This window comes from Hesperophylax consimilis, chromosome 26 (assembly GCF_061612785.1).
Source record: "Hesperophylax consimilis isolate HC1 chromosome 26, BYU_Hcon_1.0, whole genome shotgun sequence".
In the NCBI taxonomy this organism is placed as follows: Eukaryota; Metazoa; Arthropoda; class Insecta; order Trichoptera; family Limnephilidae; genus Hesperophylax; species Hesperophylax consimilis.
Genome location: NC_142861.1, coordinates 11,852,880 through 11,880,695, shown reverse-complemented (window position 1 = coordinate 11,880,695; position 27,816 = coordinate 11,852,880). Strand labels below are relative to the sequence as shown.

The 27,816-nt window shown below is 33.6% G+C and overlaps 1 protein-coding gene across 1 annotated transcript in view; it reads left to right on the top strand.

The window, feature by feature from the left end:
* Positions 1-6,551: 6,551 nt before the first annotated feature.
* LOC149411121 (cyclic nucleotide-gated channel alpha-3) overlaps positions 6,552-27,816 on the top strand; it is a 244,696-nt gene continuing 223,431 nt past the window's right edge. Inside the window, exons 1-2 of the mRNA XM_089647642.1 lie at positions 6,552-6,559; positions 7,281-7,385. Coding sequence (XP_089503768.1) covers positions 6,552-6,559; positions 7,281-7,385 — 113 coding nt within the window. The remainder of the gene's footprint in view (positions 6,560-7,280; positions 7,386-27,816) is intronic.

Genomic DNA, 27,816 nt, shown 5'->3' with positions numbered 1-27,816 from the left:
TATTTAAATGTGTATGTATTTGTATGTATGTATGTATATATGTATATGTGTATTGAGATGTGTTCATATAAATAATATATTTTTATGTATGTATGCATCTTTCTTCCTAATAATTGATTTCGATCCTCATTGTTTTTATATACACTCTTGTAATTAAATTTATTATTACTGTAACTAACCAATGACAATTACACAAAGAATATTGAGATGAATGTTGGGCACACCTTTAATTAGAAATATCATTATAATCATGTATAAACGTAAATTACTTTAAAATTTATGTGATGCATTATTCTGTTAGCGAGCCAATAAATAAATAAATAAAGTAACTCCATTAATGGAGGACTGAACGCAGTTGGCGCTAACAAAAAATTGTATAAATTAGCGAAGTTAGTAGACCACAATGGAGTGCTGGTACGTACCCTGATCTGTGGAAGTGAGGCATGGAACTGGCAGAGAAAGGATGAAAGTAGAATGAATGCTGTAGAAATGAGATCCCTGAGGCGTATGTGTGGTAAAACCATGTATGATCGTGTGAGAAATGTGGGGATCGGCGAAGAGTGCAAGGCTGATGAAAGCGTAATGAGTAAGATTAAGAAAGGGATGCTTAGATAGTTTGGGCATGTAGAGCAAATGAGCAAAGAAAGGAGTGTAAGGAGAATATATGACTCAAATGTGAATGGTAGCAGAAGTCAGTGACGTCCGAGTAAGACATAGCACGATCAAGTGCATAAAAAACCTGAGTCAGGCCATGTCAAGAGTATAATAGAAGAATAATAGAAGGGTATGTATGTGAAGATGTATGAATGTGAATGAGGCAAGTAGTGTATGCCAAGAACAAGTTGTTTGGCGGTAACAGCGTGATAGTTAGTTAGTGATTTCCTATTGAAATCACGTATTTTTCTGCGTTATATGTGTATGTTTTTAAGTCATAACATTTTTTACTCAGGTTCCTATATTTTGTACTAATATTTGGTCGAACGAAATTCCACTATTTGAACGTTAAGTGGTGCGCGTAGACCGGATTCAGTATTATTAGGTAGTTGAGAGAATTGGGAGCGTTAGAAGTCAATTGGAGGTTTAAAAGATGAACCTGTTGTTTCGTTTCATGTCTCATCTAAATTTAAAAATTGTTTGTGGGCTCATTTTAAAAATGAAAATAACCAACTCTACTAATAAGAAGCTACCAGCCAAAAATGTGTACATTCTTGGTATACCTTATAATGTAGGTAATAGGCATTAAAATCGCTTGACAAACGGAGTCTAGAAACATTTGATTTCAAGTACAAAACTGGTTTTTATTTAGTTTATAAATAATTTTATAAGAAAGCAAAAAACTTAATCCAGTGAAACTGTCACAGATAATCAATCTTAGCTATAATACTGTATTTTTTAAAAGTTGGTTTCTTTACGCGTTCATATATTTCATTATAAAAAATATATTTTTATATTGAGTAATTTATTATTTTATTTGTATTCTACTCAAGCGAAACGATAGGAAAACCTTCAATTTATCTAAAATATGTTATATTGGTATTCACATTGGATACCAATTCGTTATAAAGATTAATCAAAATAATTATTTAGCATTAAGCTTCGCCTTAATATTTTTTTTCCTTGTGAAGAAATTTGTGATAAAAAATATATTTTATTAATTAAAAAAAGTTGTAAATTATTTTCATTTAACATATTTCGGAGGAAAAATATAATATTATTTGTACGATTAATTCAAGTGGAAATAGTGGAAACATGTTTTTGGTGGATGATATAATATATATTGATGATATTATGTCTTTAAAATGTTTCGGTACGGAGAGTTTTTTTTTAATAAATTTGTGTTTTTCTAATTCATTAATATTTCTGAGTTCTTTTGGTAATTTAATAAATAATCATTTTCCTTGTTAAGTTTTTATTTTTTATTTATTTTTAACATTGAAACAGTTATTAAGAGGCGATATGGGTACTGCTGCGCCAGGAACAATTTATTGTATAACCAACATCTCTGCAATTGGCCACCTCAAGTGGTTTGCTACGTTTTGTGAGCTTAGCAGGGGAGCCCAGGTTCATGGGGTGAGTTACATCCGGGTCTTAGGAGATACTGGTTGAGAGAGACCTTTTGAGCTTTCCAGCAGGACTCTCTCGACCGCAGTGGGATGGATGGATTCATACGTTCGTCACTCCTGGACACATTGACCCTCCAGATTCCTACCCACCCCTTTACATCTTTCCTTCTCAAAACTTTCTATCCTTCCTTTCCTTAAAGACCCTCCACACATCATCCCAAAAGATGGCATAGGCCTTGAATGAAATTATTTACTTCAGAGCCTCTCGGGTGGAGCTTAGTTTAAATAAATGGTAATAAAGTTAACATACAAAAATACAACCAAATATTTGAGAAAAATGAGAATAAAATACTTTTTAACATATTTCTGTGATTTCCATTGTTTAAAAAGAAACCTATTTATATATCATTTAAAACCTCTCTCGTCATGGAAGTAGCGATATTGAACCGTGGAAACTCTCCCCACCATAGTTATAAATCTTTAGTGACAAGGTGTCAGAGGAAGGTGAAAAATGATGATCCTCGAACCCAAGGGGTGGATTGAGCAACGTGCCCTGAAAGCCTTCGAAGATTCTTCAAGGCCTTCACGTCTTTAACATTCTGACCATCGATGCCAAAAATGAACTTTTAAGTAATTTCAAAATAAAATTTCGCGAATAGAATAGGAGGAATAATAATAATTTGTATAACAGCTTTATAAGTATATAAATCTTACACTTTAATTTGTTGATGTGATCATTACGTAGGAATCCCAACAGCCTGGACTATATATGGTGGGACTATAGCAACTCCAAAAGAGGTGGGGACGAAAACTATGTGAAGAAGACAGTTTAAGAAGCAATTAATATATAAAGAAAAAGGTTGTTTTATAACGATCTCTCCGTGGAATCTACGAATATATCGGGTCCAATATGAAAAATCATTGCTCTTTACTAGAGACTTTTAATGGGGGCAGTACCGCCCCCCATAGGGGCGTTGGTGAGAGGTGGTGGCCTCGAGGGTAAAAGGATTTTGGTGAAAGGCTCCACGAGGGCGGTGAAGGGCTAACATGGGGGATAAAGGAATTTAACCCTTTCGTCCCGGAAATAAACAAAATCTCATACGATCCGAAGGGGGGGTCACTATGGTCCCCCAATTTGGTTAGCCTATTTAAGGGTGTTGATGACATAATCTTATCTAAATTCTTTTGAAAACAATTAAAGGGAAGTATATTCTTCATGTTTCTGTAGTATTGTTCAAAATCATCTGATAAATAAAGTGGCAATTGATATTCCAGTGAAGACGGGCCTGTAACGCATCACTCCTTGATTCAGAATCTTAAATGGCGGTTGGTTATTACAGCGTAGCTAATTCATTGCGTGTCTGTAAATGGTTAATATATTTTTAAACTTATAAAACTAAAATGTAAGGATATTTAAATATTTTGAAAACTACGGTTAGTCAAGATCTTTCATGTTTTACGTTTGATTTTCAAATTTGAGATTTTGTTGTTTATTTTATTATATTTTTTTATTGATACAATATAACTATGTATTTTCAAACATTGTATAATAATGTTGGCCTCACTGGTTCCTTTTTCTTTTTGTGTTGATGAGGTCTCCATTTTATAGTAAGGAAAGATACTACGATATAATAAATTGAAATAAAATAAACCTGAGATGAAAAAAAAAAAACAGTAATAAAGGCGGTAATGAAAAACATCGGCAAATCTTATGAGGTACGATTGTATATAATAAATGTGTTTAACGTACCTATATATGTTTTGTTCTTTTACGTTATAAAATTATTGTAATATTGCCTTTTTACATTTTGTCGCCATGTTGTACGGTGAGCAAGTACATACTCCAAGCCAATATATTTGCGGTCAGGAGTAAGGCAAGTAGGATGTATGTCCCCCATCCTCTTTAATGTATACATGGACAAGTTGTCAAGTCGCCTGGACATCAGAGCGAGCTGTCGTGTTAACAATGTAAGTATAAACCATACAAGCTACGCAGACGACATGATCCTCCTAGCTCCGTCGATCAAGGGATTAAGATTACTTCTAAATATTTGTGAAGAATATGGAAAACAGCATAATATGATGTATAACCCGAAGAAAACGGAATTGATTGCGTTCCACCACGGAAAAAATCTAGATACAAGTAAGATGATCTACGTATACCTTAACGAGGCAAGAATTAAAACATGTTCAAACGTAAAATACTTGGGGCACATTATTAATCAAGACCTATCGGACGATGGCGATATCGAACGACAAAGGAGAAGCTTAAGCATAGTGTCTAATATGATTGCCCGCGGATTTTGCAAATGCAGAAATACCGTAAAAGATACTGTACAACTCATTCTGTACTGGCCTGTACACGTGTGAGACATTGTGTCATTCTCGAACTTGCTCGATGGAAGGACTCCGAATTAAATATAATGACGCCTGTAGAATCATATTTGTATACCGAAGATACAGCAGCGCATCGACAATGTTTACGAAATTAGGACTAAATGGATTTGCCAGCCTGATGAGACACCGGGTCACTCGAGCCCGGATGCGGCTAATGGCCTCCGCCAACACGTTGGTGACCGCAGCTTACCAGCACCAAACGCTACTCCTGAGTGAGCGCTGGGCCCAAGCTCACTCGAGACCACGCCTTGCATAGTTGTACTCTGTTGTTAATGTATACTTCTTCATATATTCCCGTAATTCTTTGTACGGTTCGCGTTTCTGTTCGCTAATGTATACATGCCCTAACATTGCAAATTTTGTAGAGCTTGCAGATTTTATTACTTATGGTGTAAGTTAGTTAACATTGTTGGCATGTTAAATTAAGCCTCGTGGGAATATTTACAATGTCTGTCAGCTAGGATACACGGGATATTAACATAATGTAACGTTTCCATGTTGTAATTAGCATGTTCATTGTACAATATGCCATTCATAGGTAACAGTAGGAAACATGAAACACAAATAAATTCGTTATTAATTAATGCACAATTGCAATGGTATAAATTCTCACTATGAACTAGTAAAACAAAATTAACCATTTCAGAGGATTTCATTCTAATGTTCTAAAAAAATTTTATTATTCGAATCGATTGGATAGAAGACTCTTGAGGAAAATATTTTTTCCCAGGGCCTGTGTCACTTGTATGGAAGGTCTATTTGAGGAGATGACACGAGTTTTAAAAAGAAAATCAAGAACTTGTCGAAGAAACGACCCGTTCTCACGTGAAATGTCAAAATGTCCCTTTAAAAATGTTTGGCGTCTTTCCCGACTGTGTCGAAGGGATCAATGATGCCAGTTAAATAACTTATAGTTTTTTTTATTCCATGGGTCAGCACAATATTGAGTTTAGGATATCTCTGAAATGTTTTCTACTAGCAAATAATGTCACTTGTGGTCAGCAAGTAAAACAAGATTGATCAGCATAAAAATGAATCCCTAACCTAACCAAATTTTGAGCCTAATATGTTTTCACTGCCGAAAACACAGAGAGTTGTGTCAAAATGATTGTTAATGTAAACTTTTCAACCCAATATTTCAATGAGGAATCATTTGAACTAAAAAGGAAACTTATAAATGAGGTCCCAATTTAGGCCAGACACTTGATGTTCACTTTTAACCTCCACCATACCAAAACACGCTGAATAGATAATTTCCAGAAATGCGATCTATACCATTTTGTTAGTTGCGCGAAAGAAGAAGAATTGATTGCGCAACGCAGAAAACACATATTTTATTCCCTTCTCTCTACAATACGGCGAAGTATTCTATCTTAAATATTATAACTGATATTACATGTATTACGGACTGTACTAAACTAAATCACAAATCTCAAACAATTATCTTGCGGTTATAAAAGACACAATTGTTAAATGGAAAGACCATCCCAATCAATACAGAACAATTTGATTCTTTATTATCGTTCTAACCCGCTTAACGTGAGAAGAGCACAATTATTAACTACCGTGAATACGGATTCCGGCGGAACCGCTCGTGCGGTGATCTTCTCGCGTATGTAATGCTTGTTTGGGGGCAGTGCCTGAAACGTTACGGTGAGACCCAAGCGGTTGCACTGGACATTTCCAAGCACTTTGACCGGGCTTGGCACCGAGAGCATGTCAAGAAACTGCCTTCTTACGGATTTCCGCATCCTTGTCTGCGTGAATTGCCGGCTTTTTAGGGAAAGGTCGATTAAGACGATTGTTGATGATTTCAGGGATCGCTTCTATCTCCGATATTGTTTTTGTTGCACATCAATGACTTCTTGTAATGTACACCAATTCATTGTTACGCGGTAGACAGTACAGTCTATTATAGATTTTAGTTTAACAGGCCTTCAAAGAATTTACAAACTCCTATAGCTCGGAAGCCTTTGAAGCAGAGAATGGACGGTTACCTCAAAAGGGTTTCCTATTGGGGTAAGAATTACCCAGTCAAATTTAATGTATCAAGGACCCAATCATGTCTAATTACGTCTAAAAGGGATCGAAATGACTTGGTTAATTTCATGTAATAACATAGCACATTTTCAAACGGTATATATGTAGAATAATGACGATGATAAATAAAGTTAGATCGATGTGTTAAAATATAAATGTATAAATAACAGTTTAAGAGTTTTATAACAAACATCTACAAATGAACAGTCAGATCAATAGTTTCATATATATTTATCGTATATAGGCAGGTGCATGTATAAATACAAATATAACCGAAACTTTGAATTGAATTTTATATGAACTGAATAATTCTAAAAGCAAATTAACTTTCAGAACTTGGATAGTGATAAACTGTACCCTTAGTATATACTCAACCCCTATGAACCTGGTGAAATTTTGTAAATATCTCAAAACCAAATTAAATGTGAAAAAATAGATTTGAAATAAAAATCACGCTTCTATAAAATTAGCTTTTTTAGTAAGGAATTTTCGTGGACAGTAATAAAATTCATTGAAAATTTAGCACTAAAAACTACACACTTGAATGTACCTGCAAATGTAGCCAGCCGCACAGTTGGGGATTTATACCATTTTGCATAAAAATAACACTATTATTTATTGCAAGCAATTAAGTAGATACCTACCTACATATTAAAATGTACGGCTTCCTTTTTACAGGTTATTTGAAAGAATGCACGCTTGAACTACTCGTAAGTTTGAATTCAAAATAAACTACATAATTTTGTTAGTGTAAATGGAGGTGTGTTTGAATTGTTTCAGGCTGAAACTGGCGGGTAGCCTGGCGCTGGCGAGCAGTGGGGAGGCTCCGCTGTTGGGGCCGCCGCCCCCCACCCCCTCCAACCACCTCTCTCAGACTGAGGAGAGGTACGTCTTACATCATCATGACTTTACTTTTTGTTAATTTTTTTTTTCATGTTTATGTTCGTGTATGTTCATATTCATTTTCATGTTCGTGTTCGTATTCGAGTTCGTGTTCGTGTTCGTGTTCGTGTTCGTGTTCGTGTTCGTGTTCGTGTTCGTGTTCGTGTTCGTGTTCGTGTTCGTGTTCGTGTTCGTGTTCGTGTTAGTGTTAGTGTTCGTATGCATGTCCATGTCCACGTTCATGTTCGTATTCATGTTTATGTATTTACTACTCTGTAATGCCAATCTCCATGTTATTACTAGCAGAACATGAATGATTAGGTACAGTCATACATTTGTAAAGGTGTTTTTTTTTTAATTTCACGTTGAAAACTTGTGCCGTTTAATTATAATGTATATAGAACTGAAATGCAATACAGATCTACACAATAATACCTTAAGAAAAAATACAGATTTTACTATTTAAAAAGGAAGTTTTCCCATTTTGGTCAAATTAATTAATTAATTAAATTTTGCCTAGGTTTATGAGTAAATACAAATAAGGGTATGACGTGTAATGTTGTGCTGCGTATAGACACGTCACACCATTGTTTCGTTCTTTTCCGTAAGTAGTTTGCTGAGATTGGCAGTTCGGCACGCATGTTTATGTGCACTCTTATGTTTTTAATGTTTATTACATAGCATTATAATATGAAAATAGATGTTCAAATGAACATGTATTATAACGGGGGCATTAAAATTGGGCCGAAGTCGGAAATTTTAATTTCCGAAAACCATAAAAAATCAAGACCTTCAAAAACACATTTTTTGAAACTACAATTTTCAAATCGACAGACAATACATACAATTTGAAATAAAATTGTACTCGGGCTTCACGTAGCACGGGTATTGGAATCTTTAAATTGGTGTCACCGATAAATATACATTTATTTGCGCATTCATAAAATACTGGGTATACAACGTTTTTGAATCAATCCGTATTTCAAATTCATTGAAAATTGATCAAACAGAACCTGGAAATTTTCAGTCGCTGTTTAATGTTAGGGAATATAAAATTACGTGATCATTTTAAAATAGTTATCCGGGGGTAGTTATTTAGCTACCTCTGAACCAGATTCTCCGGGATATAATAAGAAAAAAAATAGTATTGATCGAACTTTTAAATATTTAAAATATTTTTTTTATAATTTATAATGACGTGTAACGATGATTCTAACCTTACTTAAAAGTATCAATAAAGGATGCAAATCTTAAATGAAAGATTCATATTATAAAAGTGTAATGTATTGTATAACAATACAGCATGAGACTCGATAATACCGGGTTTTCCAATAAGAGCCGTTATTTTTATATTCAATCGTAAAAGATCAATGGTTTCGTTGCTTGTGTGGTACGTAGCGCCGTCTTGTTGAAAGTAAACGTTGTCCAGATCAAAACCATCCAATTCCGGCCATAAAAAAATCATTAATCATCTCTCGATAGCGATCCATTCACCGTAACTATTGCTCCAGCCTCATTTTCGAAAAATTAAGGTCCAATGACTCCGCCAGACCATTAAACCGCACCAAACAGTCACACGTTGGGGATAAGGAGGCTGTTCAACAATAACTCTTGGGTTTTCCGAGCCCCAGATGCGACAATTTTGCTTGTTGACGAAGCCACCGAGGTGTAAATGGCCTCATCACTCAAGATGATTTGCATTTGATTCACTCAAGTGAATAATAATAATTTCAATGCGTTTATGAAGCGTATATCGTTCCATTTTTATTAATGGCGTAGTTTCTATTTGTCAAGCAGGCTATTTAAAATAACACCTCTTATTGGAAAACCCTGTATAATTAAATAGAAATAACCCAAGGTGTGACTAACCTCGATGATATGTTAGAACGTCGGTCTTATTTTACGTTAAAATAATTATAATGGTTTGATGATAAGTTATGAAAAATTGTGTGTAGTAAAACAATGAATTCTTAAAATTATAAATCATTACAAAATTAATAATTAGGGCATCAGCTCCATCTAATGTAGATGAAACAAAAATTTATCATTAAGATTATAATAAATCAATTCAAAATAAAAGAGAAACTAAAGGAATTAATATGAGAAAGCTTGTTGATAAAACCTCACGAATTCGTGCCGACGGCCAATATCGCGGAGCTCTCTCTCCCGTACGTCAGACTCCAAGCGCTGTCACCAGAAAACAGGCGAATCATCTTCTCTCTTCAAATGAGCCAAGCTTGGAATCGCTGTCCTTCAGTATGGTCAGATATAAAGCGTCTACCCTAAAAATAATAGCTCTTGTGTCCTGTTCAGGGTGGATCAATGCAAAACGAACTCTAAGCAGAATTCTTGCCTGAACAGACTATGCAATAATTACAATAGCTATTGTCCAAGTTGGATATTTTCAGTTGCGAACTTACCAAATACAAGAGTTTCATAGTAAGAATATTTCTCTGATGGTTGGTGAATAATGTTATGTCTCAATTGTTTTTATTTCTATTGTGATTCGATTTATATTTACAACATCTCTCCATGGCTATAAATGTTTTGTTTTGTAAATTTTTCCTTTTATTTAATCTTTTGTTTTGTATAAATTTTTCAATTCGTATTCCTTTCTAACAAATTTAATTTACATATTCCTTATTATGCTGTCTCAGTAGAGGTAAAATCACAAGAAGGAAATCCATAATTGGTTTTATTTTGGCTATATAATACTTATGTAAAAACTGAAATAAATTTTAACTGTCTCTTTCCCGAAAATTAATAAATAAACATACTTTTTCATGACACAAAAACATCAATAAATAATAATAATAAATATATCCTTGATAATGATTATCCCGTTTCAGACGGATTTGATTTCTATAAAAGTCAACAGTTTTATTCAGAAGATTATGAAATTTAGCACACGTGACCTTCAAAACAAGAGGAAGGTCACTGAAAACCTCTGTGTAAAACCCGGGTAACGCCGGGGACTTTAGCTAATAAATAGTAAAAAAATGTTTTTATGATGGGATAGTCTGTGATTTCCGTAAATCACACAGGCTGCAAGTAAAAAAAGTTTGCTTTGACAATCGGAACAAAGTTTGGAGTGTTCATTTTTAAGGATGGTAAAGAAGAAGTAAAAAAGTAATGGTGGGAGTAGGGTGGCCCAGGACACTCAGTCAGTGTGAATCCATCCTGATTGGAGTAAGCCATCTAAATGATTAAGTTGTCCCGAAGTAAGGGCAACATGCGGCTCTGCTTGGATTTATAGACGAAAAGTGATTTTCTAAAACCGAATTATTTACAAATTAAATAAAATTTGCAAAAAAAATCTAATAAGCAATAATTATTGAATAAAATACTAGAATTAATTGAATTATTTGGCGGTTTAAAATAAGCCGACGTAGCATAATGCCTAGTGCACCTGACCGGCGATCGGAAGGCTGCTGGTTCGATACACGTCGGCGGCATTTATTTTTTCTCGGAAGCACTTTTCACTGTGTGTCAGTGTTTCAGTCTAATAATTATTGTTTGTAATAATTTATTTACAAATGTTTGGAAAATTCTCGGTTTACCTCATTTGGTTTGAAAATCCTTTCATACGGATTTAGTTTATTCCGTATTCTTCGTGAGTGAACAATATTTATTTATTTATTCACACCTTGAAAGCTTCATAGGTAAGTTGTTCAGGAGTACAATAAAAAAGTGTATAGCATTACATAGCATTATGAACTGAGTATGAAAGATATAAGCAGGTACAATACAATTGTCATGGACAGTTCTGTTTTATAAAAGAGTTCAATAATTGTATTTATCAGTAAGTGGGCGAAATTAGTAATACGAAAGTATTTACTGAGCTTGTGGTAACTTTGTTGAAATTTATAAAAATAAACGTGAATAGGATGTTGTAAAGAATGTTTGTGGTTAGCAAATCCTTATTCAGTTTTTTTTTAAGTTAGTTCCACACAGGAGGCTCTGAGGAAAAAAATTCCCTATGGCCCCTGGTACCACTGTGTACCACCAAACGTAGATTACCTGACGACCTTTGGTAGGGGTGTCAGTTATCCAATTATTGGTTTCCAGGGCGACTCAATCCCAAAGTGATTTGCCTTATTACGCCAGATTGGGTATTTTAGAAAACGTAGCTAATACAGCAATAATAATATAACTTTGAATTTTGTCCATTTTCCATTTATGAAACATATGTGTACTTTTAAAAAGAATGTTTAAAATCAGTCTACATTAACGAGTTAAAATTATAGCGGCTGTTTCAATACTCAGTATTATGTTAGTTTTATATCAAATAAGCGATACTTTGCGATTTTTTTCTATCGAGGGAATTTCATATAATTACCGCTCCGCCATAACAAATGCATATACATATATTATCTTCAAAAATATATATTTTTTTAACTTAAAAAGAGACATTCGGGAAATTTGAGGCCTTATTTAATATTTTCAGATTCAGTATTTATGTAGCTTCATTATTTAAATGTTGAAATTGAGTGAGTGTCAACTAATTCGAAGGGAGGATTTTATTATTTGCTCACACAATCGTGTAAAATACGTAATGTACCATCCAAAATCTCTTCAACCTAAATAAATTATAATATGCCTCTGGCACTGAGAAAACAATCTATTCCAAACAATTCCAGTAAAATTAATTCTTGAAATTACAGGGCGACCGGTACTCGATACAACTTTTTATATGACTTATAAAAATAATAATTTTATTTTTCGAATAACTTATTGAGTAAAATCTCTAATTAAAAAAATTAAATTTGAAAGAAATAAAAGTAAAACAAAAAACATACGGTCGCGTCTACACATTGAACAGGGACGAATTAGCAGCCAATAAAAATATGTGTTTAGATGATGAAGATTGGTACATATTAATCGAATTATGATATAGTTAAATATGACCGAAGGAAATAGGGTAAAATTAGCTCAGTGGTTAGATTTTAATGTTGTTCTTGTAATTTTCATATGATTTATTTTTTCTCATTTTTATGTGAGTCCCATTTTCCCGAACCAGTAAATAAAAATCGTAAATACCCTGTAGTCAGATATCAATCTTAAGGGTGATTAAAGCAATTTTCTAGGATTATTTCTGAATTATCTTTTTCAGTACTGAAAGTAAATTACTAATATTTGTAGGCAGGGCAATCAACTTCAATAATTGGTAAGGTTAATAGGGCAGACCCGTGCAAAATCATTGGATATTTACCATATTATACTTTGTGCGTTTACCTCCTTTATTTTTTGTTGGGAAGTGAGATAGCTAAGAGTTTCACAGTTGCACTCATAGAGGGCAGTGCAAAAAGCTTGCTTGGAAGTCCGCAAGATGGCAGCTAGTAGTCAGTAGTCGCTGGGGCGATTTAGGCTGCTTCCAGACAAACATGGTGTTTGCAGATCTCATTTAGCCAGCTTCTAGTTAGGTCAACCATCGAAGTCACTCTTGAATATGCGAAATATTGAAAAAATCCCTGATTTAATATAAAGAACTTATTCTCCAAAGTCTAAAATCTCCTTTCACGATGAGTTGGAGAACTGTTTGTGGGAAGACAACACCTTTCAAAACACAAATATTGTCAATTCCTTTTATAATATATATTTTTTGTTGACAAATTAGAGAGACGGTCTGAAATGAACCTTTCGAATGAACTCCGTCAGTAAATCTACAGAAAAAAATGCTTTTTTTGAACGGAAAAAGCATCTTTACTTGTCATGATTAACGCTAAGAAATTTAAATGAAAGAAATTTCAAATATAGAATTAAAATCAATCTTTATGTAAAAAAACATAACATTAAAAGGTAGGAACTCTGTCGCTTATTTGAACTCTCGACATATCAGTTCGATTTTACAGAAGAAATCTACAGTAAATAACGCTTTTTTTAAAACGGAAAAAGTATCTTTACTTGTCATGATTAACGCTAAGAAATTTAAACAAAAGAAATACACATTTCAAATATAGAATTGAAATCAATCTTTATGTAAAAAAAAAACATACCATTAAAAGGTAGGAACTCTGTCGCGTATTTAAACTCTCGACATATCAGTTCCAATTTTGAAAATGGCACTCAAATTCAAAACAAATACGAGTTAATTGCACCAGAGTTACAATCACAGACAGATCAATAATTGAATGTAGTGTGTTTGATTATATTCCACGTTAAGATTTCTGCTTGTTTTCAAGTGACATCAACAACGTTTGTTCTTGTTTTTTTGCCCTCATCTTTTCAGAATTAGCATCAACTACCATTCTCCCTGTATTCGTTTCAGATTTTAGACAAAAAAGGTGACAACTTAATTCAACGAGATATAACCAGGCTTCCAAAGGTTGGGAGTTAAATTTCCGCTGCATTCAATCATCCCTTATAAGCCTACCTAAATAATAATTTAAAATATTGTCTCATTTGAAGGTACAGAAATGTCCTTCCAAAGGTATCGTGGGTACCTTAATAATAAAATCGGCCCCGGGGGTTTTACCACTTTAAACAGGGTTATCACGAAACGTGGTATTATGACTATCTGTCGTATTTCCAGATAGGTGCGCATTTCTAAGTTTGAGGTAACTTGCGTACGTGCTTGTGAAGAATCCGTAATTTGTCATGTGTATAATATATCATCTCCTGGGAATGTTTGCAGCGTCCTTAAACACTTTCAGCAGTAATTTTTTGCTGAGCTTTTTTGCTAAATAGTTCAGATCTTTTTGTTTTTGTTTGTTTTTTAATACTTTCGGTAGTTTCTGTTAGAGCGTTGGAGTTAAAAAAAGTGAAACCTATTTGTTGCAGTGATTTATTTTTTATTTTTTTATTTATTTATTTATTATATTTATTATATAAGTACATTTTTGTTTATTTGTTACAATATATGATCAATATTTCAGGACCCCTCTTCCATAGAAGCATTAGCTTGTGGCTGGAAGAGGAGTGTACATTGTTTTATTACAATAAGTAAGTAATTAAAAATTAAATGATTTTAAACTTATTTGAAGTGAGTTATTCTTAAGATTAATTCAATTGGAAACATTTTTATTTTTTGTAAGTTTGTCTTTAAAATATTTTTTCACAGTGTTTATTATTTGGATGTTATCATCAGTGTTTCTAATTTCTTCAGGTAGTCGATTGAAAAAAATTCTTGCCCGGTAAGTGTTATAATTTTGTGCAAAGGAAGTGTTTAATTTTGGGCATGGAAAAATATATTTAAGTCTAGTACGGTTTTCAGTTAGAAATTGATACTTGTCTTTTTCTTTTATGATTTGAATATATGCATTTTTAGTATAAAGATCTTTAAATGAAGGCACTTGAAATTCTTCGAATAATCGATCCGTTGGGTAATCGGAAGGTTTTCGTAATATTATTTTAATTATTAACCTTTGTACAACTTCTATTGGAGTAAGGTTAGTTTTGTATGTGGATCCCCAACTAATGATACCATATTGTAGCGTTGATTGGACCAAGGCATAATATATTAAATATAGGTTTTTTAAAGACAAAAAATTTCTGATTCTTAAAAATACAGATATCAGTTTTCTGATTTTTTTTACAATTTGACATATTTGTTCCTTCCAATTCAAATTTTTATCGATAATTACTCCTAGATATTTGATTGTGTTTGTGTTTTTTAGTATTGTGCAGTTTTGGAGACAGTAATTTTTATTATGTATTTTGGAATTGTCATGAATGATAATGTTAAAATTTTTAGGGATGTCTTTTGTGTGTATTGCAAATGGAATTACATATGTTTTATCGCTATTTAGTGATAGCAAATTAAGGTCGAAGAAATTCTTAAGAGTATTTATGTCTTCAGTGGCTTTAAGTATTACGTTTTCCCAAGTTTTTTCGCTTATTATTAGAACTGTGTCGTCGGCATACGAAGTAATTTGGCCATGTAGTGGTGGAAAGAAAATGTCGTTAACATATATGGTGAAGAGAATTGGTCCAAGCACTGTACCTTGCGGGATTCCAGAGTCAGAATGTTCTTTATCGCTATTAACATTATTTATTTTTACGACTTGTGGTCGATTTTTTAGGTAGTTTGAAATCCATTTAATCGCGTTGTCTTTTATGCCTATATTATTCAGTTTTTTCAGTAGAATCTTATGCGATATGCTATCAAAGGCTTTCCTAAGATCAATTAATATACCTGCACATTTTTTACCTTTATCTAAAGATTCGTAAATGTATGAAGTTACGTTAGCAATAGCATCTTGTGTGCTGAGAGATTTTATAAATCCAAATATTAAAACTATTAAATTAAATTAAATATTATTAAATTAAATATTATAAATTAAATATTAAAACGTGTAATTAAAAATGTGTCCAGTGAATTTTATGAGTTTTTTTTCTCAAAAACATAGAAAAATAGTAGGAATTAGACAGCTTGGGTTGATGTGAGGGGTTGGGCGGTTATTGGGCTGATTGACCAGTGTCGACATGTGAAGGAATTAAAAAAAATGTTTTTAAAAAATTAAAAAAAAAAGTCACCGGAGACCAATTACTTCATGTTCATGTTTTACTCGAATTAATATCAGAAATCACCGGTTAAAGTAAGTCGAGTACGTTCCTTAAAACCCTGTATATAATACATCGATGTTTACAAGTAATACGAAAACTACGGGACTATTTGTTTGACAAAATCAAGACATTTTATTTTTCTGCATGTGCCTGAGGAAGAACACTGGGAGTAAAGGGGTTAAAGGGGGGGAGGGGTTTAATGAATGCGGTCAGATCGTTACACAGTTGAAATTTTCAACGTAAGATAGACTAGTTGTTATGGGGTGCGCACTTACCGTCCTATGCGTGAAAGCATCAATTGACAATCGCCATAGCTTAGTGGTTATGAGTTTCCCAGATAAATTAAGATCACATAATAAGGAATTCCACTAATTTATTTTTTATTTGATGACCTTCTTAATTGAATACCATTTTTTTGTTTAATTTTTTTACAAATGTTGATTTCATAGTTGAAATAATTTTCAATGTTTGCATTTTTCAAAGGATACGCGTGACGTCATACGCACCCCGGTTTTGACGGTTAACAATAAGGTCAATCCCGCTGGGGTCGGTATGAAAACAAAGAAATCCCGAAATATTTAAATATTTAGCAAGATTTCCTAAAAACGTGTATTCTTTTGAAATATTGTGCAAACCGCAGTAGAAACCCGTGGGCAATTATACGCAGCGCAACTTGGCACAAAATTGTTCGCATTCTTAATGCGCACCGCCGGCTGACCCGTCAGGAAGCCGTTTAAGTGCTATCAGAACCCGCGGACCAATCACAAAACGTTTGAGTGTCTCGCGGTTTTAATTCTTTTTAACTGAAGTTTTATTAATTTTACGTTCTAATTATATAAAATAAAACTGAAATCAGAATCAGTATTTGTTGATCTATATGAAAAATAAAATTTCAGCTATAATATTTGTCACTCAAGTTCCAATTATGTGAAAATATCTAATTGTTTTATTTCAAATTTAATTCACATAAACTGAGTGGTAGATATTATTAGTATTGCCCTGGTAAATGAGCACCATTTAATGTGTTTGGTGACGAGTTCTGAATAACCAGGTACTTCCTCACCTTCCTTTTTTCATCTCTTCCCCCCCACATCCATCAGAATTTTCTTCTGAACTCTCTTCAAAATAAGGGAATACTATACTTAGTTTGGATTCCACATTACCGACCCACAATATATATTATGGACAATAATTGTGGAACCTGGAGACTTCCAAGAAGAATATTCAATGACAATACTTACAGGAGAATATTTAACGACAACCCTTGTAAAATTTATCAAAGAGGCTGGGTTACTCTTAATAAGAATTGGCTAAAATGAGAAATAGAACAATGGGCCTAAGTCCTGAGTGATCACAGGATCTCAAGTAAACCATCACCGTATCAATTAAAAATACACCACTTTTGAAATTGGTAAACAAATTTATTCATCTTAAATTTGTAATGACCCTGTAAAGAAGACACCTGTATTGGGTAACTACTCGGGTAGGGGAGGCTGTGACAAATTTGCCACATTAATTCCCTTTTAAATGAAGATATTTTGCTTTGTGCCACCGTGGAGGCTCAACCGTATTTTATTCCATCAAGTGGAATGGATTACCTAAAATTAATTGAACTAATTTCAATACTGGACCGCAGGGTACCGATATTCATTCTGATACTTAAGTTTTGACCTTTAGACTACGTAGAGCGTTAAAGCTCAGCATCAATGTGAATTATTTGAGTGCTAATTTAATTATGATTGAGAGATTTATTAATGCTAAAGGGCTGGTTTGATATTAGAAATTTGACAGAAATATTTCCAGTTAATTAAATCTGGGTTTTTCTTTTAACTATAGCAGATTTTTGAGTTTGTGTTTAATGAGTGTCTGGTTTTATGTGCTTTATTTATCAACTAGTTGAAGTCCCCGAGGTTGCCCGCGATTTACGCAGAGTTTTTAGAAATCTAATGTATTTATTTATTTATTGATACATTACTCTACAGTACTTTACATTTCAATTCAGCAACGTTGGCCTCACTGGGTTGTTCACCCGTGCTGAGGCCCCCATTTTAAAATATGCGAATTTATACACTTAAACAAAAAACAACATTAAAATAAAGATAAATTTACATCAAAAATAAAGATTAGAAATCAAAATCCAATTCTCACACCAAAATAAAAACAATAACGTTTTGCTTTTTTTGAAGGCCAAGTGTGCAAAATTTCACCAATCTCTGAATAAAAATTTAAATTTGTATAGTAATCAAATCTACGCAAGTCCTACACTAAGATTCTTTATAAAGCTAGAATTTTATATGCTTTACATGTTATAGAATCTAATACAGGGTTTTCCAATAACAGGTGTTATTTTGAAATTCAATCGTAAAATATCAATGGTTTCGTTGCTTGTGTGGCACGTGGCGCCGTCTTGTTGAAAGTAAACGTTGTCCAGATCAATACCATCCAATTTCGGCCATGAAAAATCATTAATCATCTATCGATAGTGCAATCCATTCACCGTAACTGTTGCTCCAGCCTCATTTTCAAAAAAGTAAGGTCCAATGACTCCGCCGGACCTTAAACTGCACCAAACAATCACACGTTGAAGAAAGAGAGGCTTTTTAACAATAACTCTTGTTTTTTCTGAGCCCCAGATGCGACAGTTTTGCTTGTTGACGAAGCCACCGAGGTGGAAATGGGCCTCATCACTCAAGATGATTTGCATTTGATTCACTGAAGTGAATTTTAATAATTTCAATGCATTGTTCAAGCGTGTATTGTTCCATTTTATTAATGGCGTAGTTTTTACTTGTCAAATGTTAAAAAATGACAGCTTTAAAAGTAACATCTACCGAAATAACGGGCTATTCAAAATAACACCTCTTATTGGAAAACCCTGTACATCCGCGAGCCGAACTGCCGAACTGAACCTCAACTTATGGGAAAGAAACGAAGCAACCGCAAATAGCGCGAAACGCGCGCCGCTTGCAGTTGTTTCGTTCCTTTTCCGTAATTCGTGGTACAGTTCGCGTTTCAATTCGCAAATGTATACGTACCCTCAAATATTCTACGTAGAATACGTTTTAACTTCAAGCAGATTCAAACTTTCGCACTTCAAGAAATAATACTTCGATTTGAAGCTTTGCTACTGGATAGCAATACTGGGTTATTTGTCAGTTGAAGTCATGTAACGGATTTTATATTTTTTCGAGAAAAGGGTAATGTTTTCGGTTATAAAAAGTTTACATGATGATAAATGAAAGTTAATATCTGTTTGTTGTTATTTATACTGTCGTACAAGTGTATATTTTACTTTGTGATACATCAATTTGCTGTGCGTTGAGCCAACCTATGTATATATTTGATGTGGCATTCAAAATGACGTGTTTGAGTATATATACTCCATTTCAATTTTCAATAAAATCACTCTCCGCAAATAAAATAATTTAAAATGAAACTATATTTTTTTACCTTTGAAGTAATATTTTTTTGTTTTTTCGTCTTTATTTAACCGTATCATTTCAAATATATACGACGTGTTTAAAGGTGCATGCTGTGTTTCACGGTAATGCTGATGTATTTCAAGGTATTACACCATGGTGTACCTTGAAACAGTTGGTCGAAAACTGTTGAATAATCGTTAGGTTAGTCATTACTATGCTTTTATTTAATTTATTTATCGCATTTAGAATCAGAAATATATATCTTTATTTGTCTATCATGAACATTTACCTATAATGAAAACGATAAGTGCTACAAAGCAAAATGTTCAAATTGTATTCAAGGTACAACATCTTCCCCTAATAATAATTACAAAATAAATGCTGGCGCCCAACGTGGGGCATTTCAGTTTCCTTGACATCATATGCATCTGACGTCATAGGAACTCTCCAAAATTTAAAACATAAATTGCATTCCGCTCGTCAGCTGCAGAGGACGGCCCAGGCCGAGGATTATTCAAAACGGTGTCAGGGGATTTATCCGTCCCGTGTCCCGTATCGGCTCCTGGCTCAGGGCTGCTGTAAGTCTCACGAATAGAGATAGGATGGGATACGAGACGGCGATGAATATGGGATTGAGTTGACGGTACGTAGAAAGCGGTGAAATTATAAAAAAAAGTTTAAATTCATTTCACCAAAAACGTGTTTTAAATTATTTTCTTGTCAATAGTACTAGTCTTCTGCTTTTGCTTGAGGATTTTTAAACAATTTTTTTTACATTCTTTTCATTAATATTAGTGTAGCATCGAGAAGAATCCATTGAATAATTAATAATAAACCGCTCGACCTACTTAGTACCTACTCCCGAGCTACGCAGCCGGAATCGTAAACAAAACAAGCAACCTACTACAAGCACCTTTTTTTTTATTTTTTATAGTGAATACCTCACAAGAGTCCCAACTGCTCCCGTCTGGAGCCAGTGAGACTATGGCATCCCCAATTGGGGGATGTTGTGAGGCTGAAGGTAAGTGGGGAAAGGAAAGAGGAAGGTGGGGAAGTACCTGGCTATTCAGATCTAGTCACTAAACACGGCTAAAGCCATTTGGAGCAACGTTTCAATTCTGAATGGTGGTCTTACACCAGGGCGATACTGGTAGTATCTTCCACTCTGGAACGTGCCGCAAATAAACTATATATTATTTGAATGAATTAATTGTGAAATAACACAAATTAATCAAATAAAATTTATTTGCGCACGCCGGGTTCGAACCCGCGACCTTCGGAATGGCAGTCCAATGGGTTACCACTGGACTATGCCGGCCGTCAAACCTACTTGTCTATCGGCGACAATAATATCGTAAGTCGCAAATAGAACCACTCTATTTGGTCTAATATAATATACATAGGTACCTACACTTACATAATACTTTGCTTATTTCTAACACTAATTAATTTAATTATTAATTTGTGTTGTTTGATTTAAAAAAACATGTCAAATTACTTAGCCCTGTTATTGCTCACTTTATCAACAGAATAATCGATACCAGCCTCATCCCCGATGAATTAAAAAATAGCATTGTAAGACCTATTTTCAAAAATGGAGATCACTCCGAAATTAACAATTACAGGCCAATTTCTATTCTCCCGGCACTAGAAAAAATTTTAGAAAAATATATTTCGATAAATTTAGATAAATATTTGAATAATTTGAATATTATAGATGAATGCCAGTACGGATTCCAGAAAAAAAAAAAGTTGTGATAAATTGCTGGAAAAATTTTCTGATTTTATAAATTCTCAACTTAATTCTAAAAAACATGTACTGGTGCTTTTTATTGACTACTCAAAAGCTTTTGACACTCTCAGCCATATACAATTAATTAAGGTTCTTGAAAACATTGGAATCCGGGGTAAACTCCTCTCATTTTTTAAAAACTACTTAACTAATAGAAAAATGAACGTAAAGATTTTAAATGATATGAGTAAAAGAAGACATATTAAATCAGGAGTACCGCAAGGATCAATTTTAGGTCCAAAATTGTACATTATATATGTTATTGTTTTGTCAAAACTCTTTAAAAAGGCCTTTAGATTCATTTTTGCTGACGATACTGCACTTGTAGTATCCAATGAAAATCCTATCATAGCTATTCAACAATTGCAAAGTGACTTTAACGAGCTACTTAAATGGGCTCATGATGTTGGTTTAATTATTAATGTTAAAAAAACAAAATGTATGTATGTAAAATCACCAAGCCTGGGAATATGGAATATACCCAAAATAATTGCTCATAATTCTGAATGTATTCATAGAAAATAAGAAAATATTTTCCACTGTGAAACAATTGACTTTACTAACGAATATACTTATCTGGGACTAATAGTAGACAATAAATTTAAATGGGATAAACAAGTGGCTAAAATCTGTAACCAGCTCCGATCTTTTGCAAGTAATTTTTATAAACTGAAATTTGTTTTGCCTCATTGTACTCCTAAAATAATTTATTTTTCTATGGTCGAATCCATACTCAGATATGGCATACGAACTTGGGGGCACTCAAGCAATATTTATATTAAATATATACAAAACTTACAAATTGCTATAATAAAAAAAATTGTACCACCGAATATCTACAGACAAAGAAGTAATCTAAAACTACTGTATGGTTCTGAGGGCCTACTTCCAATAAAGGGTCTTCTTTGGTACATTATTATAATGGATAATGAGGGAGATAGCAAATATAAAAAGCAACCGGTGCATAATCACACAACAAGATTCACTGAAAATAAGGGCCTCATTATTCCAAGAGTAACAAATAAGTATGGAAGCCGAACGCTTAAATATTTAATACCAGAGATTTTCAATAAATTTAATAATTCTTTTAAACCTCAGAATAATGAGAGACCCTGCCCCAAAAACACTAAACGTTGGCTAATAAGCGACGAATCAATGTATCTCTGAACTTTATTATTGATGTATTCCTGAACATCTCAACGTACCTGCCTAAATAATTTGTATATAGGTAGGTACTTTGATATATATTATTTTGTGATATTGTTTATTGTATAATTTTGTGTCATACATGTATTAAAAATTAAAAATGTTTATATATATTATTTGTAGAACCTACAGACAAGCCGTCATGTGTGACAGCTTTGTGGGACTGCATAAAACTTGTATCTTTAAAAATTTATAATAAATAAAAATAAAATAAAAATAAAAATTTTCTTCAAATATGCTTAATTTTCACTGCGAACTAAATTAAACATTTCGATGTCTTTATACAGTAAGCAATTCTGTGTATTTGGTTTTTACAATTTTTTTATTTCTGTGTGTATGTTGCGTGCCTAATGTAGTAAGTTGGTAGTAAATTGTTAAAATAAAAATTAAAACGTTACTGACAAATTCTTTTATTAATGATAATTGCAAAAAAATCCACTGATACTATATTATCACTGGTTTGGAGCGCGTTTTGACCAAAAAGAAGTTAGGACTAAAGAGAATAGATGAGAGAGTAGATTTAATGCCTATATTGGCACTTAATGCCATTTTGAGGAATGTTTTATTTTCAATATTGGTCTTTCGGCGAGGCGATACTGAGATTATATAACACGACGAAACGTTGTGCAAATATATATATATATCATTTTTATTAGAGCACATTCAAGAAAATTAGTTCGCGCTCCCCGGGTGGTGGACGGAAAAAGAAGACGAGAATGACTCAGGAGGACATTGCAAAATCAAGTAAAAATTCTTGGGTTAGGTCGTGTGCTAAGTCAGAATAACAAAATGGTCTAGGTATATCTGATGATACATCAATGAAGATGAAGGAAGAGCGAGGCATTCCAACCATCGTTCTTCCCTACGGAGAAATTGCATATCAAGTAGACAAGCTTTAATTCGACCGTTTGGCAATTTATCTATCTGTAAATTTGTTTGTACGGCCAAGATAGTGGCCGAGTTGGATAATGGATTTTTATCCCACCAGAATTCGCACTTACCAACCTGACGAAAGTTTGAAAAAAATATTGTCATCGAGAGAATAATAATTTATTTAAAAAAGGTAAATTGTTTAATGAACTGAAAGGTTTATAAAAGTATAATAAAAATTGTTTTCATTAATTATATAATAGCTGACGTGTACCCGGGGTTGCTCGGGAACTTATTTATTGTTTTAGGCAAAGTTCTGTGGTTGTGAGGCCTTTTCAAGATTATACAATTCTGTAGTGCATTATTTTGATGTATCTCATAAGGTTTAGCCAGCGTTAGTAATGTAAGTACCCAAAAAAAAAATTTTCACGACTCGATTACAAAAAATCGACTTTTTTCTACTTTCTATAAATATAATATGCAAGTATTATACATTTAAACCTTTCGTAAGAAAATTTCTAAGCTCTATCAAAATCCGCTGTATAGTATAGAAGAACTAAGTGCACAAACAGACAAACGCGGATAACGACTTTGTTCTATACTATTTGGAGTTGAGAACATTAGAAATATTATTTTATGGACTCTAGACGTACATTGTTTACAGAACTAGTAGTAATAGTTTTATTTCGTCTATATATATTAATCCTCCATCTGAAAATAAATCGATATTTTCAAACTCCAGTTTAGGAACAACCATCCACCTAACAGGTTCTACAGTCATCATTATTATACGCGTTTGTGTTTTCCTCTTTTACGGCGATGCACTACGTCTTGTAATATCTTAAATTGATCCGCTATCAATAATAACCCTGACGTAGATGGCGATAAGGTTTAAATTCCCACTTAACACCATCCGCCTGTTTTGATTTATGCAAGAAAAAAACATGGCAAAAAAGTGCCTTTTATTTTATTTTGTTGATGTTCAGGCATAAATATTTATTTTTTTTCCAATCATTTTATATATAACTTAATTTTCCACATTATACGATAAAATCATAACCGAAAATGGGTTCGTAAGTAAGAGATTTTTAGCTTTAAAGCAGTTTTCATAGGCCTTATACATTATTTTTTTCTGAGCTTATAAAAAGACTTTTATAAAAAATACTCAATTATTTCAAAGATCAAAATGTATTCTACTCGCAGTATTTAATTAAAGCATCTGAAACATTTCTAGGCGATCAAATTTTCAAACCAAAAACACATGATTTTGCATTACTACGTATGGCATCGCCTAAAATTAAATTTACTTAATCGAAATTTGAAGTCATGTTGAAATTCCGTTTGCGAATAGAAGTTAATTTTTTTTTTAAATACGGTAGGGCGGGGCTAGTTGAACATGATTTTGCTAATTTGATCCCAGACTCGAAACTCTTATAGATATTTTTGTTTTTTCAATTTATTAAGATAGCTTCATTATCGAACTTTATAATGTTATTCATGAAATGATATAATACGTTGACCTTATGCAAGATATTTTAATTTTCACGCAGAAGGGGAAATGGTTCAACTTGCCTCATGGGTGGGGTTAGTTGAACCACCCCACGGGGCTTGTTGAACAGTATAGTGTCATATATTTATTATCATTCACAATCATGGTTCAATAAAACAAATTAAGAAATTAAACTAAATTTATTGAAATAATGAAAGAACACAGAATTAGGTAATAAAACGATTATTTTATCTAAAAAAACGAGTATAATAAAACAGGTAAGTTTTCTTATTATTATTTAATCGATAAAATCGGCAAATGTACATTGGAATAGTTCAAATGTGCACTTTTGGTCGTGCCCACTTTAGACAGGCGTGACAACGAACCCACTCTTCACCTGGAAAGCTCTCTGAATAAATCTCATCACAAATAAGGCAAGCATATTCTTCACAATTGTCGAATGATGAGTCTGACAATGTGAAGACTGTTTTCTTAGTTGCCTTCTTTTTTGCATTATCTGTTCCTGTGTGTTGCTTCTTAGATTGCTCTTGGGCAATAGAATCCTTTTCAGGAGTTAAAATAGCTGCTCTTCCTTTTTTCCTCGCTGTTTGCAGCTGTTTTCTAGGCACTGCCTTTGGAAATGGTCCAACTGTCTCGGGTGAAAAGTGAACGCCACTTCTAGATGTAGATGCTACAGTATTGTTGTTGATATTGGGAGAAAAATTCTCTTTGTCTGTTGTCGGTATACCGGGTACGCATCTAGAAAGTTTTAAAAAATCGGTATTATTGATGTGTTGACGAGTGAAATGAATGCACTACGTATAAAATTACAGAAAGGAATCTGAATGGGGCAAGTTGAACCAAATGGTTCAATTAGCCCCAACCATGTTTTATTACAAATTTCATCGGATAACTCATATACCAATAAATGTATTACAATTTTACAATTGACAAGATACAGTTAAGTAAACACCAATTTCAAATTGACTTACCTTGACTTGGTACCCTTTTCCTTGGTATCTATTTTCAAAAAAGCAATCGATCGTCTTTTTTTACTTTTGGAGCAAAAATCACACAAAATCCCCGTACACAGGCTACGGATGCCATGTGCCTACTGAATGCTTGGTGGCGTGGTCCTCACACTTCTAGCTTTGCTTGAACATGTTCAGCATTCTTCGTAAGTCTTTCGGCTCCGAAGATATTTGCGTGGCCCAACAAGCCCCTTGGTTCAACTAGCCCCGCCCAACCCTACCCCAAATTACGCAAATTCTTTTATCATGGTGGTAACATTAAAACAAAGAAGAACATATTATATTTATAATAATACAAAAACAATAATAATATATTTTAAAAAGACAAAAATAACGGATTTGGGTGTCTCGATGTTGACAGGCATAGAATTACCGATACTTCATGTTGTATAACAGCAGAATCTAAATCTGCTTTTCCAGTCTAGTCCTGTCCAGTCATAATTGAGAAAACATATTTGCAAAACAGTTCTGTTAGAACTCTTGCTCACTGTGGTAAATAAAATATATATTTGTACGTAAAGCTACAATTAAAGGCGCTACCACATACTAATATCGCATCGAAACTTGTTCCACTATTAAAACGCGATAAGCGGTGCGCGTCCGATTCGTTAGTTTTAGTTAGAGCGTTGGGAATATTGGTGGTCAGTAGAAGATAAAAAAGCTGAACCTATTTTTTCGCTTCATGTCTCATCTATATGTAATACATCAATGGATTAGTACGAATAAAAATGCATTCGATGTTAAAATATGGAACGGAAATAAACACGGGGCAGAATAGTGGCAGCCCTACCTACCTGCTATAATATGCCAAAACTTGAATGCTTGTGTTGTGTTCCCACAAACAGTTCTCCAACTCGTCGTGGAAGGAGATTTTAAATAACAGGTTCTTTGTGTTAAATCAGGGATTTATTATTACTTCGCGTATTACAATGGTGACTCGATAGTCGACCTAACTAGGAGGTATCTAAATGAGATCTGAAAACAAGTTTGTCTGAGAGCGCTCTAACTGGTCCTGGTGACTACTGGCTACTAGCTGCCATCTTGCGGACTTACAAGCAAGCTCTATGCCCTTCCCTCTATGAGTGCACCCGTGAAGCTCTTACTTTTCAACAGCTTACTTTCCCTAATCTGAAAAATCGCCTTTTACCGAAAACTGAAAATACACAAGGAGTTTCGATATTTGGGAGTTTGGGGATAAATGCCGTAAATACTTATGTTTTTATTGAATACTACTCAAATTCGTTGTTTTGTAAGTTAGGGTTGTCTCACAACTCTTTAAATAAAAACCCCACGGTCAACAAACAGTTTAATCATATATTATAATGAGCTCGTATGGCTTTATTGGCAGGCGGAATGATTCTGGGCTTCGATCTTGGGTTTGCAATCGTAATTATCTAGGTCTCAATCCCTGCATTATCGAGAGCTGTATTTGTTACCAGTGCCATCTTTGAGCAATCTCTTAAACTACTATCTATAATATCAAACTCTTATCCCTTTGCAAACTGAATTCTATCTGTGACAAAATTGCATTCGGTTGGCGGTCCGCCTAATTGACAATCCGTTGTTAGCAGAACAATTGCCATATCTAATTCACAGATGCAATGTAGGTATGCTGAGTATGCTTTACAGGTATTTTAATGGAGGCTACTCTAAGGAACTATTGAACCGCACGTGCGTGAAACTCGACGAAAATGAGTGGAACACTCTTTCACATTTGATTTTGACTTCATGAGAACGGATCGTTTCTTTGACTAATTTTCGTTTAAGTATATATATTAATAAAAACATTCCTATAGCCCCTAACTTAACCCACCTCACAACGCTGCCCAACAGGGTGGTGACATAGTTTCACTGTCCTTACGCCAAACAGTCAAGGGCGGTCTGGTGAGGCGTCACATAAAACAGTATTTTTATCACGTCCTCCAACATACCAACATTTTCAACTTACTGTGGTGGTAGAAGGAGATTTTCAAATATTGTCAGATTATTCGTAACCCGAGAATGTTTTTCTTTCTTTTTAAAAAAAAAAAAAAAATATTTATTTAATTTAGTACGGCTATTATATACATTTGAAAAATGTTTTTTTCTATCCAACTTTGAGAAAATCCCGTTTTACGAC